The sequence below is a fragment of the Cucumis melo genome, chromosome 6 (assembly GCF_025177605.1).
Source record: "Cucumis melo cultivar AY chromosome 6, USDA_Cmelo_AY_1.0, whole genome shotgun sequence".
In the NCBI taxonomy this organism is placed as follows: domain Eukaryota; kingdom Viridiplantae; phylum Streptophyta; class Magnoliopsida; order Cucurbitales; family Cucurbitaceae; genus Cucumis; species Cucumis melo.
This window is the reverse complement of record NC_066862.1, coordinates 24,684,408-24,699,851: the sequence shown is the minus strand read 5'-3', so window position 1 is coordinate 24,699,851 and position 15,444 is coordinate 24,684,408. Positions and strand designations below refer to the sequence as shown.

The following is a 15,444-nucleotide window of genomic DNA, read 5'->3' as shown; positions in this document are numbered from 1 at the left end:
CATTCTCCCCCTAATATGCATACTTCAGGTGGTTGGGTAAAGGCTTGAGCTTTAATTCTGGTGGTTCTTCGATTGATGGCTTTGTCTTCTTTTCGCCTTTGGCTTGTAAATCCAAAGACTCGAACTTCTTTTTGTCAGACACGACGTTTACTTTTTCCAATATATAATTTGGGTCCTCTTCTTCGAGGAATTCTTCAATGCTAAATAGCTCATAGTAGGTTTCTTCCTCGCAATAGTCCCTTTCAAGGGACTCTATCGCATTGTAATTTTCAACATCAATGAGGAATTTCATTCTGATTCTTTAAACATTAAAAACACATTTCATTGCTTGCTAGCTAACCAAACATATTGAACATGGAAAGTACAAGAAATATGGGAGAATGGCAAAAGAAATCCATTGCGTTAATGAAAATAACTTTAGGCCTCTCGGGCATAGTGTACATCTTACAAAACAATACAAGAAAAATGTAAATTGGAATAAAATAGAAGGTGCTACTCTGCAGAGCCTAATTTCTCATACTCTTTGGCTTTGCCTACTCATGAAGGGGAAGATGAAGGGGATAAACTCTCTCTCTCTTGTTCTAAGCTCACCTAAAACACAAGGGAAGGTAGAAGACGAACGATGTAAGAACTTGCTATCAGGCCAAAATGTGCACATTTTGTTCTAGAGTGAAAGACTATTTATGGGCGAGGCTTGATGTTGACAGAACATTTCATACATCATTAATGCCTTTGAGAAGTTGCATCAGTGCCACGCAGACATTCTTTTGTCCTTTTTCTAACATTCGTGCCAACCAAATTTGTTTGCTAGTGCATCATATTGCCTAGCTTGCACTGCTTATCGTCGCATAGGTTGAGCGTGTCTCCTTGCGTAAGCATTATATCTTCAAGCGTCACTTCTTTTGCCTAAAATCCTGTAATTAGATCACTAAAGCGCAATAAAACAAAGATAAGGTTCTTTTGTATCATGAGATTCGTAAATTAATCAAATCGCCTACTTCTTTCTGATGTATTCTTCTATTCTCATGTGATAAGACATCATTATATTACCTAAAAGGCTATATTAACTTGTATTTTTACAAGTTATCACATTGGAAGACACGTTATTGCATTGAGACTACTTTGCACAACCGCAACTTAGCAAAAGACACTACAATAAATAACATATACGATAGCTAACGAAAAAGACTATAATAGACTTTTCATAACCTTTTTTGAAAGCTTAACAATCCATGTCATTGATAGTCTGGGGCATTTTATAGCGTTTTTCGAAGTTATAACGAGTGCTATCGTAGAGTATAAAAATATAGCTTATAAACGTTGTTATAAAAACATTTGATAATGTTTTTCATTAGAGCTATAATAAGTTTATATAACTTAAATAATGTGCTATCTTTGACATATAATAATATTGTTTTAACGCTATAATATAGTATTTATAGTTATAATATTAAGCTATAATATAGTATTTATAGTTATAACTTAAATAATGTGCTATCTTTGACATATAATAGTCTTGTTTAAACGCTATAATATAGTATTTATAGTTATAATATTAAACTATAATATAGTATTTGTAGCTATAATATGGTACTTACAACTGTAATAAAACTATAATAATGTTATTTACTCGTTTTCAATTATTATAATAATTATAATAACCTTTTGATACCATGGTCATATAAATCTTTCTACAACTTTAACTTATGGCTTTAAAACATGCAACTTTTTTCTCAAAAAATAATTTTTGAATTAATTATCTTTCGATAAATTTAAATTCAAGGACTCAACTTTAGTTAAATCTAAAACATAAATTCTTCATAGCACAATGAATACTAACAACTTTCATTCATAATGTACTAAAATTACAAAATAAAGTAGCCAGTAATTTACTTAATTACTATTGCAGTCTAAATGTACCAACCACACAAATTAACCCTCAAAATACAAACAAAGTTCATAAGTGTACTAACTGTCATCGTTGGTTCTTTAGTCCTCTAGTTAAGACTCAATTCTATTCACCTACATAAATTTATAAAACATATAGCAATTTATCATTATGTAGACACCAAATATCAGATGAGTACAGATGAAGCAGAAACTTGTTTGGTGCAAACACATACTAATTGAGATTGATTCCTGCAAATCAATAAAGAAACCATATTACAATTTATTTCCTTCATTTTACATCATGGCTCCTCAAGTTTGATATATAAACCTACAAAAGTAAATAACATTAAACTTCTCCTTTACTATTTCCTAACTTTTGTAATCAGACATAACCAGAAAGAGATTGCATGTAAAGTATCAGTAAATACCCGAGAACATAGATATCGACTGGAGGGGAAGCATGAAGTCAGTCTTCAAGATTCAAACAGTTAGGTGGAGATTTACCAGCCACATTCCAAGTAGAAACAAAATCTTGTCCACATGGAAAAGATAAGCAAAGAAAGAACGAACCCCATAAACAACAATAACAACAAAGCCAAACCTGTAACTTCGTACATCAGTAACTAGTGTAGCATCAAGGTCAATCTTGCCTCTCCAAGTTCGATCCTGATGTCGTTTGTTGGATCTGTCTGTGGATGTAATTTGAGAGATGATGAAAAGGATTAGTGAAAAATAATCTGGGAGCAGAAAACAAGGTATGATTAGAGCATAATAGTTTGTCCATTGTTTTGGAGTTTTTAAGGCTGCTGTGGTCCAAAAGAGGGCAATGAGAGATGTCTAAAACTGAACCAACCTGTTCTGCTTTTCTTGACAGTGCATGCCTCCCTCTTCGAACAGTTGTTCCTCCATTCTTCATCACCACCTGAAAAAGGAAGACCAACAAAAGAATGTTAAAGCTAAACTTTTACTTCTAGTTAATCATCATCATCAAACGGACACATCCAAATCCACCCATAACGAAAAATCTATATAACTCAATTTTTAGTCTTTTTGTTTTTCTCTGTCCAAAAGAAAAAAACAAACAGCGAGAGGAAGAAAACAAATTATAAATCTATTGTTGGGCTACACCTAAACAGAACACTCCATTAATGACCAAAAATAACTTGTATATAAGACAAAACAGTGACGAGAAGCAGACTAATACAAGTTTATCATTCAGGCTTTAGAAGAAGAATCTAATTCAGGTTAAGAACAAGCTGCAGGAAATGAGGATATCCCAGAAAACCAATTGCTTTCAAAATATCAGCCTCTCAATTTGTCCTTTTCAAAGTGGAAGAGAATGAAGAATCTCAATGAGGATAAAAGAAGTACTAATCTCTATTTCCAAATCCAAGAGAAGAATAAAAAAAAAATGCAGGAGGTGAAGAAGTTCCCCTATTCAATAATGATCAAACTGATTTCAGAAGGAAAAAAAAACACAAACCCCTTGAATAGAAAAGCTGCAGAAGCCATTGAGATTCTTGTTTCATTAACAGAACTACCAACCCACTTTTCTAATGAAAACAGGGACATCTAAATGTAAACCCCTTTGTGATTATACTTCAACAAAATCAATATAGATATAGAAAATCATCATACCGTAGCATCAAGGAATGTCTGGCCAACCCGTTCAGAGCTAAGTTGATATGGGCAGTCAAAGAAATGTTCTTGTGGAGACGTGGAAAATATAATTTGACCTAAGGAAATTAAGTTTATGTTTATATAAAGAAATTAAGATTCAGAACCAAAGAGTTGAAGCTGAATGCAAATAAAATTAAACATTAGTGGCAGTACTTTTACGAATAATCTTTAATCCACAATCTCCAACATGAGCAATTATGAGCATGCCATAATCTCCAACATTAGCAATTTTGAGAATGCCATCCCTCCATCATTGCAATAATTCTGACTATCCCAGTGAAAGGAAAGCTAAGGTAAATCATAAAGCTTAAAAGTAGCAGGCTTATGCTTCAAATCAAACTTCTTATAATTTTAAGCGGATAGGAAGATTTACACAGTAGCTGAACCAGTAGCAGACATAGCAGCATGAGCCTTTCTCAGAAGAATTTGAGGGTCGTTATTAACTTTTTTAACTAGCACATCATAGATTTGTCCATTACTGAAAAATAAGATAGAAAGAAAACACCGCATTGTCCAAGAATAAGAAACTACAACAGTAATCAAACTCTTTCCATTCTTTAAATTATCAAGAAATTTATAAACCATACAAGCAACTAAGTTAAACATCATCCTAATACTCATTAGCTTCTAATGAAAAGTCTACCAACCCACTTTTCAATCAATAACAATATTTGCTCACTGGACAGTTAACATTTCAAGATTAGGATATAATAGCGAAAACTAACTATTCTCCTCATGGTTCACTTTCATCCTGAGTAGATGAATAAAGCACCCAAACATTACTAGAAGAAACAAAAAAAAAATAAGAATGGATAAAAATAACTTTTAACATGAAATCAAAATAAAAAGAATATACATTAACACAAAACATTTCAAAGTAGAATGAAAACTTACCACAGACAGAGAGACGACGGAGAGGGAAGACAGTAGCAGGCGTCATTTAAGGGTGGGCTTCGTCATTGATCGTTTGAAACAGTAGCAGTCGCGTTTGAGGGTGGGCTTCGTCATCGATCGTTTAAGGCAGTAGAATCGTCGTTTGAGGGTGGGGACAGAGAGACGACGGAGAGGGAAGGCAGTAGCAGTCGTCGTCGGCTTCGTTGTCGATCGTTTGAGGCTAGCGCAGTCGTCGATCGTTTGAGGCAGTTGAATCGTCTTTTGATGGTGGGTACAGAGAGGGAAGGTAGTAGCAGTCGTCGTCGATCGTTTGATGCAAGCGCAATCATCCATCGTTTGAGTGGTGGTTCGAACGGCAGTGTCGCACAAGTTAGGTCTCGGTGTTAAAGCGAAAGGCAAAAAGAAAACAGGCTCCAAAAAGGGGATTGGGGAAATATTTTGAATGCTGTTATTAAAGGGCTTATTTGTTGTAGTGAAAATGTGGTAAACTTTTGAGCAAGAGTACAAAAGTTGAAATTTAATGTGAATTGATTATGCATATCATGTGAAATGCTTTTCTATGCGATATGGTTGTAATTTACAAAATAATGATTTCTATAAGATGTATAAATGATGGTCAAAGAAATTTGTATGTGTAAATTGCCTAAACCTTTGAAATGTGTGTACTCTTAATTCTATTGGAATATTTATGCTTGTTTGTTTATGCCGCATGATATTGTGAAAAGAACTTGTGAATCCAACCAAAGTCTCACATTTGTTAGATAAGAGAATGATTTTGGATACATAAGTGAGGACAACTATCTCCATTAGTATGAGGCCTTTTGGGATGGGATCTGAAGTGACTTGCCAACTTGTATTTGGGAGATAAGCTTTTTCGATGAAACAAACCCTTTTATTCTTTTCTTCCTAAAAGATCAAGTTGGAAGAAGCCAAATGTGAAGTCAAATTGTGCTTGATGAAAGCCAGTCAAATTGTCACGTCAGATTATACAAAAATTGAAATAGTTACGAAATCTAAAAAAATAGCTTTTACAACTTATTTTTATTTTTAAAATTTAGTTAAACTTCAACTTTTGCATTTAAAAAATATATATGTAAAACATTTAAGAAATGACTATTTTTTATCCACATATATAAATGTCATGGATAGGCTTCTATCCTTATTTATTAGTATCTATCATCCATAAAATGTAATATTTTGATATACTTTATAAATATTTTGACTTTTATAGACTACCGATGTCTATCATTAATATAATTTGAAAACTTCCTATACTTACAAATATTTTTAACAATTTTATCATTTACAATATCTTTTCTTCTTTAGAACCGAAGGAAAAAGAAAATTTTTAAAAGTTAATTTACAAAAAAACCCAAAAATATTTACTGCTTAGGTAACAAAAAATAAAAACTCATCAAGTCGTAAAATATTTTCATAATTTTCAAATTTGCTCTTGAATATTTGAAACGATTCAGCCCTTCTTTCTCTTCTTCGTCCTTGCAAGTTATTCATATTCTCTTACAGATTTCTTCATCCCCTCTCACAGTTTTTCTTTATTCTTTTTTTAAACGATTTATTCTTCTATTTCATCTTTACCATCCTCATCAAGATTCTATGGAGCTATTTCATTTTCCTCATATTCGAGATTGTTAAGATCATTTAAATATCATTTTGACCTAATCTAAACGATTGTTTACCATTGTCAATATGATCATTTACATGGTCAACACGATTGTTTAAATGTGAAGTCTTTTTCATCGTTTAAAACAAATTATAAGATCGTATTGGTAGGATCTAAACGATCACTTGCCATAGTTAACACAATTATTTACCTTTGTCAACATGATCAAATACCATAGTTAACACGATCGTTTAAGTTTAAAGTCAAACGAACTACACGATTCGTGTTGGCATGAGGATCACTTACTATAGCTAATACGATCGTTTAATATGGTCAACACGATTGTTTGATTTGAAATTTTTAACGATCATTTATATTGAATTATATGATCGTTTACCATAATCAACACAATCAGTTTTCATTCGGCTTTCATGATCAACATGATCATTTGTCATGGTCAACCCGATCGTTTAACATGGACAACACGATCGTTTAAATTTAAAGTCCTTTTTTTTCCATCGTTAAAAAGAACTATACAATCGTGTATCATGACCTAATAGTAAAACATTTATTTAAACTGTAGTACACAATCGTAGAATAAGATTTCTCCCGCTCAAGTGTGGTTGATTAATAGCAAGTTGACTGATATATTTTTTGTATTTTCCATTGCAAACATGTGTTCCTTTTCTGTTTTCATAATTGTTATAACTATATTTTATCTATTTGTTATATTTAAAAAAAAAAACCCATTTTTAAAATTAGAAAAGAAAACCTGCAAATGTCCAATTTAAACTTCAAAATCAAATGAACACACAAGTCCAAATGACGTAGGCTAACCATAAATAAAAAGAATAAAGTGAATTAAACAACAAATTGCTTGCCGAGAAATTATGCTTCGCCGCAAGAACCTTAGAAAGCTAAGTGTGTTGTGGTCAAACAAATTGTAAGACGACTGGGCCACATTCAATGGCATGCCAATGAATTGGTCAACACCATATTGTAGATAAAAAGAGCCTTATAAGGAGGGTAAAGGCGTCACCCGACTCACCCCCATTTCCCACAATCCATTTCATTCTCCTTCTCCTCTTCTCTTCCTATTGCAATTCATAGTACTGAGCAGAAAAATGTTGGAGTGCCTTCCTGCGGGATCTCCCACATTCTCCACGATGCACCAAGGTTTGCCAATATCTCTACTTTCTGCACTTAATTTCAACCCCCAATTTTCTGTTCTGCCTTCTAATTCTAACTGTTTGTCAATTTGCCTCAATCAAGAACAGCCCCCATGGATGCCTCCTCCTCCTCCTCCTCGCCTGTTACATCCACAACCACCATTAATCTCTCTCGCATCTACTCCACCGCTATTCTTCAAACTAACTCCTTCAAGGAGATGGTAAGAATCACCAGCTCCATGGACCTTGTGGTCCCCGACGCCGCCGATCACGAGCAAGATCAACTTCAAGACCTCTCCGGGATGCTCACCCAAGTGCTTAGCCCCAATCGAGATCGCGTCCTCAATGCCCTTCACCGATCCAAATCCACTTCCCTTTTAAATCTCATTTCTTCTTACTTCGATTACAGTGAGAGAACCACTAGACTCTGCCTCACCCTTCGTGGCATCGTTGCTCAAGCCCGTCGACTCTATTCCCCAATTAACACCCTCCTCCAAGATCTTCCCATCGACTCCCTGTCTCAGACTCATTGCGAACTCGTTGTCCAAGAATTCCATAAATTCAAGGATGACGCTAACCCTTTTCCCCGCCCTGACTCACTGACCTTCCACCCAATTCGAGACCACTTCTGCGATCTCAATCGCCAACTTGAGCGCCGTCTTCGCAAGTCCAGCTCCAGAATTCGCCTTGTTCGTTCTCCCAACCCCGACCCTAACACCGTCCTCTGCTGCAGGGGTGGTGCTGCGATTACGGCCTACATTCCTCCGAAGTTCGCCAGGAGAGAACTGGCCTATGCAGCTCAGCTTAAAGTTGCATCTAGGAACACCTATGTTCTAAAGACTGACCTTGACACGCTTGATAGCCTCGTCGGCCGTTTGCACAACACCGTGGAGGATGATAAGCGTTTCATTCGGCTGGGTTTGAACATGGGGAATGATGAGCACACAGTTCAGGAAGTGCTCATACACTTGGGAAAGAACCACCCGAATTTGGGACACTACCTTGATCTTCTTGAGCAGAAGATAACTACTTGTCTCATTACTGTCAACCACTCAAGATCTCAACTTCTCAAGGAGATTCTACTTCATCAAACTAGTTCTGACTCTTCTCATCCACAATAGTAACACTTAACTGAATCTGGGTTTCACCTTATTTTTTGTTTCTAAAGTTAGTGTTGTTCTTAAACTAACATTCAGCTTGTCTCTAACCCGTTTAGTTTACTGTTTGCACCAATAGATAATAAATCCATACCTTCTGAAACTCTCACAGTAGACTGCCTTTTGAAAGTTGAAAGCATTTGGTAATTGAGTTATACACGTGCTGTGTTTGATAGATTCAAAACACAACTTTTACAAACAAGCTATGCATTGATATTTTAAGTTATCAACTAATCTTAGAATATTGATTTCCTTGTGTGAGAATGGAAAAGCAGAATAGTACATACAGTTTCTGTACAATTATGGTATCAAGTGGTGGTAGCATCGCCTTCTTTAGCTTTGGAAACTATCTCCTCTGTGGTGATGCCTATGATCTTGTTGGCACTCCCCAAATCTACACAGGAGTATGCCCCATTCGCATCCTGTGTTCGGTTCTTTTCCAAGTTAAAGAAGGCATAAGAAGACATTGAACAACACGAGTAGAAATTCTCTTGTACTCGTTAAGTTCTACCCAGACAACAATCCCCAACTTCTCTAACTTGTGAACTGCATTGTCGACGTCAAAGTTGAACCAGATCCTCACACCGCATTTCAAGCTCCTAATTACATAATCACAAAAATAAGTTAAACATCAATTAGCAACGTTTTATTCATTCATGGTCGCTTCTGTGAGTCATGAAATATAATGCAACTACTCGTTCCACCACATCATAGCGCGAGTCTAAAGAGGAACAAGGTGTTGAGTGAGCACCTGTTTAGTCGCCTATTCCTGTTTCATCAATATATAGAAGGAAATAATCACCTCCTTTACCTGAAAGTTAACTAGAAGCTGCAAACGAAGCTAATCTATGCTACAATCAATTCTCTATCTATATTTGGTACTATAGTTGTATCTGCAATAAAATATCAAAAAAAATTTGAAGGTTTTAAATTTTGTGTTATGTTTTTTATACCGCTACTTGAATAGTTATTTCTAAGTTCTAGTAATAAAGTATACGTTTCGTTTTAATTAAACTTGACTATGAGTAAATAGATATCTCGCGGCTATAGAAAGAGAGTGTTGCTTACTTCTTGCTGAAAAACTTCATCACATAAGTGAAGAAGAGTGCCCCTTCCATTGTCTAGTTGTTTGTCATAAACGCAGCTTGTGTTTATGCTCTTATATGACACTAAATTGCCCTGAAACCTATAGGAAACCGGTGATAAATTGCCCTGAAACCTATAGGAAACCGGTGATAAGTTAGCACTAGCTCATGGTATATGGGAAATGCATTACTAATTCTTTGAACCAATATAAAGCTAGAGTTTAGAGAATAAGTAACATTAGTCACATCTATAAGTAGAAATGGGAAGAGAGGAGGTCGTGTAACTTTACAAGAGATATGTTTTCACGCAGTAACCAGCGACGGCAGAGAGGATAGCTAAAATGACTTTGATATCTTCTTTTTTTAGGGACGCTAGGTGAGCCAATAACAATAACCTGTCCAAGGAGACTCGGGGGGGGGGGGGGGTTGAGAGGTGTATTTGTGTTCATAAGTCCATGCAGAATTTTGGATAGAAACAATCAACCAGTCAGATTGCAGCAGACTCGAGGAACGCACCGAGTCCATTGGAGTTAAACCTAGATTTTTCTTTTCGGGCTGTCAAAAGTTGGAAGTTTTTCCATAAATAACCAAGTTCAGAAGTTCCATACGACGAAGATCGCACGTTGGCTAACTTGAATACCAAAAAAACGGGACGAAATAACAATGAGGTTAGATGGATTACAAAACCTACAAGCACAATCTCAAGATCAGCTATTGGTATATTCTTGAAATACTTACCAAGATACCCCGTTCCATTTCCTTTTTTGTTTTTGCTGGCCTATTCAATTATATCTTCGTAAGAAGTCAATATCATTTCCACCGGTGCACTTCAACCACGTTAATGTGTGAAAAATAAATAAATAAAAAGAACAAGAAAAAAAAGAACCTGTAAACAACGATTATTCGATCAAATGTGGGTTCTTGGATGTTAATCTTGTCCACCAGCTTAGAGATCCTAGAATACAAACAATAGATGATCAAAGCAAGTAATCAAGGAATCAACAAGACAAAATGCATGTCCATGCTCGATCTCTGGGGTTGCGAGGCAGAAAGCAAGGGCCTTCTCTAGGTAAATTAACCCAAACATTAGTAATGCATGAAGAAATTTAAGAGTGGTAAAATTCAAACCCAAGTGTCATGTTCTCAACGCGAAACAGCTCAACATACAAGCCATCAACCTCCGATTCTGTACTGGTTTCAATTTGTTTTGAAAATAATCGACTTTAACGGCTTCTTAACACTCGAAATAGAAGGCTCTGTAACCTGAAAAAATAAAGCAACTAACTAGTGCCTTTAAAGAAAACAAAGAAGTTCACGAGACTGATAAGGATGTCTGTACTCTCCCTGATACTTTGAGAAAGAACATCCATATTCGCATTATGATGGCATTTATTTTTGTTCGGTAAAAGTGATCGTGTGTTTGATCAATCCCAATACCACGACGGAAAATTATGTACTACAATAGTATAATAGATGGATTCACGTCAGTTCGCTATGTGTTAAATAATGTCCCAAGTGATACTCTTTTGACTTTTGAGAGAGTGAAAGGTAATAGTTTGCACATCAAGTGAATGACACAAAAGGAAGATAATTAAACATATATTTTAGACGGATATACATTCGCACCAAGCATCCTTGTCCTAATCTAGACCACAATGAAAATATAATTTAAAATATAAGAATGTGTGTGACTGGTTGCGGAAGAGTGTGAGCTAAACCCATCATTTTCTCAAGCTAACAATATATCTCCATAATTGTATGATGTTGTCCACTTTGAACATAAATTTTTTTACTTTACATTTGGAGAACTACCCATTAGGTTTCATACCAATATATTAAGACTATTATCTTCACTTTATATAACATGGATCTCTCCTTTCTCTAACCATTGTTTGATGCATTTACTGGTCACCTTTTGTTTTAAATCAATGCCAATTAACCAGGTTGAGTACCTTATCAGCAAAATATGGAATATTCTCCATGAAGTATTTCGTCAAAAGCTTCTTTTCAAGCTTCATAAGCAAAACAAAACAAAACAAAAGGACAGGAAATTTTAATTCCAAAAAACAAAATGAAAAGAAAAACTATCGATAGTTAATTAGTTATGTTCCTCTAAAATATTACGTTGGCAGTTGGCACTATCAAAAAGGAAAAGCAATATAGCACCTTTGACTCATCTACGGAGATGGGAAGATTTAGACGCTACTATGTAGATAGTGCAATCGCCTGACGAAATTCAGTTATTGGAAAAAAAAACCGAACCATGGAATAAAAAATCAAGCCAAAACAGAACAATTCCTACTAATATGGCTAGTGGTGGCAACACAAAAATTATTGAATGTACCCACCACAATGTGTTGATAAGGCATTTTCAACCAAAAAAAAGTGTAAAATTGAACACGAAATGAATAGAAGAAAACTTAGAAGCAACGATTTATCGATAAATAAAGATCAAAACTAAGTTTGAAGGATTGGTCAATGAGAAACCATGGAATGGTAAAAAGCTAGCAAATGCTACGGTCACAGTACTTGAAACGGTTTCCCTAGAAATTTTTGTTCCAAAACATCGATTTCTCCAGGGGAGAGAATTTGCTACTTCAATTTTCGAGCGTCATGTACAAGATTGAGTAATGAATATAAATGTTGGATATAAATGAATCAAACTTACATATCGCACCAAAAATACTTGTATAATAGCGAATAATTGTGTAAAATAAGGAACAATAATTGAAACTGATGGAAACACCTAAAGATCATTAAATTGGAGAAGGTACCAAGCTTGAATTGAGTATTCAAGTCTTTGACAAAACATGAGAAACTCCATCATTTAAGTGCTAGGACTTGAACGAAAGAGATGGGAACTACCAACGAGCTCGACTTGTTCATGGCCTCAAGGACGACATACAAGAAAATTTTGACTCGTGATCCATAGTCATGTTGTCAGCTGCCATTTCAATGACTTACAAAGGTGAACTAATGTAGGGTAAAAAGCAAAGAAACAGTGGAACCAAAATGAGTCAGTGGGACAAACCATTCACTCCGTATCAATGAAAGAACTTCGAAAACAACAAACAAGGTCAAGTTTCAAAGATTAAAGACGTTCAACCTCCCAAAGCCAATCAAAGTCCAAGGATCCAAGAACCTCTGAACAAGAATGGAGGACCCAATACTTACTAAAGATCAAATCTTAGGTTTTGCTATCGGTGCAACTAGAAGGGGCGCTTATCTAATCAATGCTCACAACGGAAGACACTAGCATATGTTGAGAGAAAAGAAAGCCAAGAAGACGAGACGGCGCCAAATTTCGAAGAAGATGTGAACAAATTGCCATCGAACAAGGGGGAGCAACTTTCTTATGTAATTCAATGAATTCTACTCACACTAAAGACTGAGACTGACCCACGACACTCATTATTCTGAATACTTTGCACAATCAATGGCAAAGTTTACAATGTATAATTATTGATAATGGGAGTAGCGAAAACATTGTCTTCTCAAAAGCTTGTGCAAGCACTTAATCTCAAGCTCGATCCACATCTGCATCTTTACAAAGTTAGTTGGATCAAGAAAAGCAGTGAAGTGCAGATAAGTTCAACTTGCAAGATCCCTCTTTCTCTTAGTAATTTCTATAAAGATCAAATCCTTTGTGATGTTCTTGATATGGATGCTTGTCATATTTCATTAGCACGACCTTGACAATATGACTAACAAGCATTTACATCGAGAAAAAGAAAACACTTATGAATTCACTTGGATGGGACAAAAGGTAAAGCTTTTACCTTCTATGAGCCCAACAAATAAAGTGGGTTACAAGAACAAAAAAGAAATAAAGAAGCAACTAGTTTTCATCAAAGAAAGTGGAAGGATAATTGACAAGGAAGACAAGGAAGTTTGGGCTCTGATAGTAAAAGATCAAGTATCAACTTCGTTCTTGCAAAAAACAAGCACATCAAAATGTTGCTAGAATAATTTCACCAAATGTTAGAAACTCCCACTAATTTGCCACCATTGAGAGATATCCAACACAATATAATATTGATCTCATTCTGAATTAAATGCTTCCAAATCTACTCACTACATAATGAGTCCAAGAGAATATGAAATTCTGGAAGAATAAGGAATGAACTTTTAGACAAAAGGACATATTAGACCAAACTAAAGTCCTTGCGTCGTGCCCATTCTCTTAACTCCTAAGAAAGACAAAGGAGGATGTGCGTAGACAATCGTACCATCGAAAAAATTAAAGTCAAATACTGCTTCCCCAATCTAAGGATGTCTGACCTATTTGATCAATTTGAAGGGGCAAAATTTTTCTCCAAGATCGACTTAAAAAGCGGGTACCACCAAATATGAATCCGACTAGGAGATGAATGAAAAACGACATTCAAGACTACTGAGGGCCTCTTTGTACGTTCTTGCTTTAATAAATTCTTATTAGTCTATTTTGACGACATTTTAGTTTATGGCACTACTTATGACAAACATCTTTCTCACTTGCATAAACATTTTAAAACGCTCCCAGAAAAAAAAAATTTAAGAAGTGTTCTTTCTTAGTTAAAGAAATATATTTTTTGGGTTTTATAATTAATGAATTTGGAATATTCGTAGACCCAACAAAATTTAGGCAATAAAAGACTGGATCCAATATAAAATAGTAAAAGACTTACAAAGTTTTTTTGGACCTGCTTCTTTCTACACAAAATTCATAAGAAATTTAGTATTATAACATCCTCACTAATGGAATGTTCAAAGAAAGAAAAATTTTCATTGTCTAACCCCCAAACTCAAAGTTTTATGCTTTTAAAAGATAGGCCGTCTAACACACTCGTTTTTACTCTATCGAATTTCTCTCAACTGTTTGAAGTGGCGGCTGATGCTCATGGATATAGGTTAGGAGCGGTTTGATATCAACACACTCACCCAATTAAGTATTATAGTGAGAAACCGGAAGCAAGACAAAAGTGGAGCACCCACAAACAAGAACTCTATTTATTAGTAAGAGCTTTAAAGATTTTGTAACATTATATTCTAGGTCAAGAATTCATTTAATATCTGATCACTTATCCCTCAAATATTTGCAAACCCAGAAAAACTATTAGTAGAATCCATGCTAGATGACTTTCTTTTATCCAACATTTCCATTTCATAATAATACATAAAGTCAGTAGTACCAATTTGGTGGAGCATGCTCTTAGTAGAAAAGCTAACCTACTTACGTACTATTCTAAAAACTCAACTAGTAGCTTTTAACTCCTTACCTACTCTTTTCAAGATCACCCTGATTTTGGTAAAGTATGGTCTTTTGTGTTGATTATGTCAATTATAATGATATCCATTTGACTAACGCATTTCTTTCTAAGAATAATCTTCTTTGTATTTCTAGAGCATCTCTTTTGTGAGGCTTTGATTAAAAAACTTCATAGCAATAACTTACAAAACATTTTGGCATTGACAAGGCCTATCAACTACTTAGTGAAAGATAGTATTGGCCTCAACTACGTAAATATGTCATAAAGTTCGTCAAACACTATTTTACATTTCAAACTGCCAAGAAACATCAACAAATACGAGCCTTTAAACCCCATTACCTATTCCAGAAGGTATTTGGGAACATTTGTCCATAGAATTCATCCTAAGCCAAAAACTCAAAGTGGTTATGATTCTGTTCTTGTTCCAGTTGACCATTTTAGCAAGATGTCTCACTTTTTATTTCGTAGGAAAACTTCGAATATCGTTCATGTAGCTAACCATTCTTTAAAGAAATTGTACATTCATAGTATTCAAACGAGACGTAAAGTTTGTAAGCTACTATTGGAACTCTTTAGAAAAAACTCAACACAACACTCAAATTTAGTACCACGAGTCATCCACAAACGGACAAACAAATCGAAGTCATCACCAGAAGAACTTTAGCCAACCTCATAAGATGTGTTGGTGGATACAAACTG

At 35.1% G+C, this 15,444-nt stretch overlaps 2 protein-coding genes and 1 pseudogene across 9 annotated transcripts; 1 reads left to right on the top strand and 2 right to left on the bottom strand.

Annotated features, from left to right (window-relative positions):
- Positions 1–1,725: 1,725 nt before the first annotated feature.
- On the bottom strand, positions 1,726–4,913 carry LOC103491861 (probable protein phosphatase 2C 1). 7 transcript variants are annotated; one of them, XR_007821446.1, is made up of 7 exons: positions 4,465–4,913; positions 3,944–4,048; positions 3,724–3,838; positions 3,529–3,626; positions 2,744–2,812; positions 2,319–2,579; positions 1,726–2,139 (listed from the first exon to the last, which is right to left on the bottom strand). XR_007821446.1 is itself a non-coding variant. In XM_017045323.2 (6 exons), the coding sequence occupies exons 3-6, from the start codon at positions 3,773–3,775 to the stop codon at positions 2,514–2,516; spliced, it is 285 nt and encodes a 94-aa protein (XP_016900812.2). In that variant the 5' UTR covers positions 3,776–3,838; positions 3,944–4,048; positions 4,465–4,910; the 3' UTR covers positions 2,491–2,513. The 7 variants fall into 7 exon arrangements, 3 of the variants coding, with proteins under 3 accessions (XP_016900812.2, XP_050941606.1, XP_050941605.1); XR_007821448.1 differs by having other exon boundaries at positions 2,506–2,579; positions 4,465–4,912; XR_007821447.1 differs by having other exon boundaries at positions 1,727–2,139; positions 2,492–2,579; positions 4,465–4,912.
- Positions 4,914–7,092: 2,179 nt separating this feature from the next.
- On the top strand, positions 7,093–8,558 carry LOC103491707 (UPF0496 protein At3g19330). Of its 2 annotated transcripts, none has more exons than XM_008451764.3 (2): positions 7,093–7,261; positions 7,358–8,558. In XM_008451764.3, exon 2 carries the CDS (start codon positions 7,368–7,370, stop codon positions 8,373–8,375), a length of 1,008 nt encoding a protein of 335 aa, XP_008449986.1. In that variant the 5' UTR covers positions 7,093–7,261; positions 7,358–7,367; the 3' UTR covers positions 8,376–8,558. The 2 variants fall into 2 exon arrangements, with proteins under 2 accessions (XP_008449986.1, XP_008449985.1); XM_008451763.3 differs by having other exon boundaries at positions 7,095–7,261; positions 7,363–8,558.
- Positions 8,559–8,805: 247 nt separating this feature from the next.
- On the bottom strand, positions 8,806–11,761 carry LOC127149727 (uncharacterized; annotated as a pseudogene).
- Positions 11,762–15,444: the final 3,683 nt, after the last annotated feature.

Bases quoted from the DNA above. Each gene is read 5' to 3' on its own strand.
- LOC103491861 (XM_017045323.2), bottom strand. From the start codon at position 3,775: ATGCTCATAATTGCTCATGTTGGAGATTGTGGATTAAAGATTATTCGT. The intron at 2,813-3,528 runs GTATGATGATTT...TTCCTTTTTCAG, and splicing joins AGACATTCCTTGATGCTACG to GTGGTGATGAAGAATGGAGG. The intron at 2,580-2,743 runs GTTGGTTCAGTT...TTACATCCACAG, and splicing joins TGTCAAGAAAAGCAGAACAG to ACAGATCCAACAAACGACAT.
- LOC103491707 (XM_008451763.3), top strand. From the start codon at position 7,210: ATGTTGGAGTGCCTTCCTGCGGGATCTCCCACATTCTCCACGATGCAC. The intron at 7,262-7,362 runs GTTTGCCAATAT...AATCAAGAACAG, and splicing joins ATTCTCCACGATGCACCAAG to CCCCCATGGATGCCTCCTCC.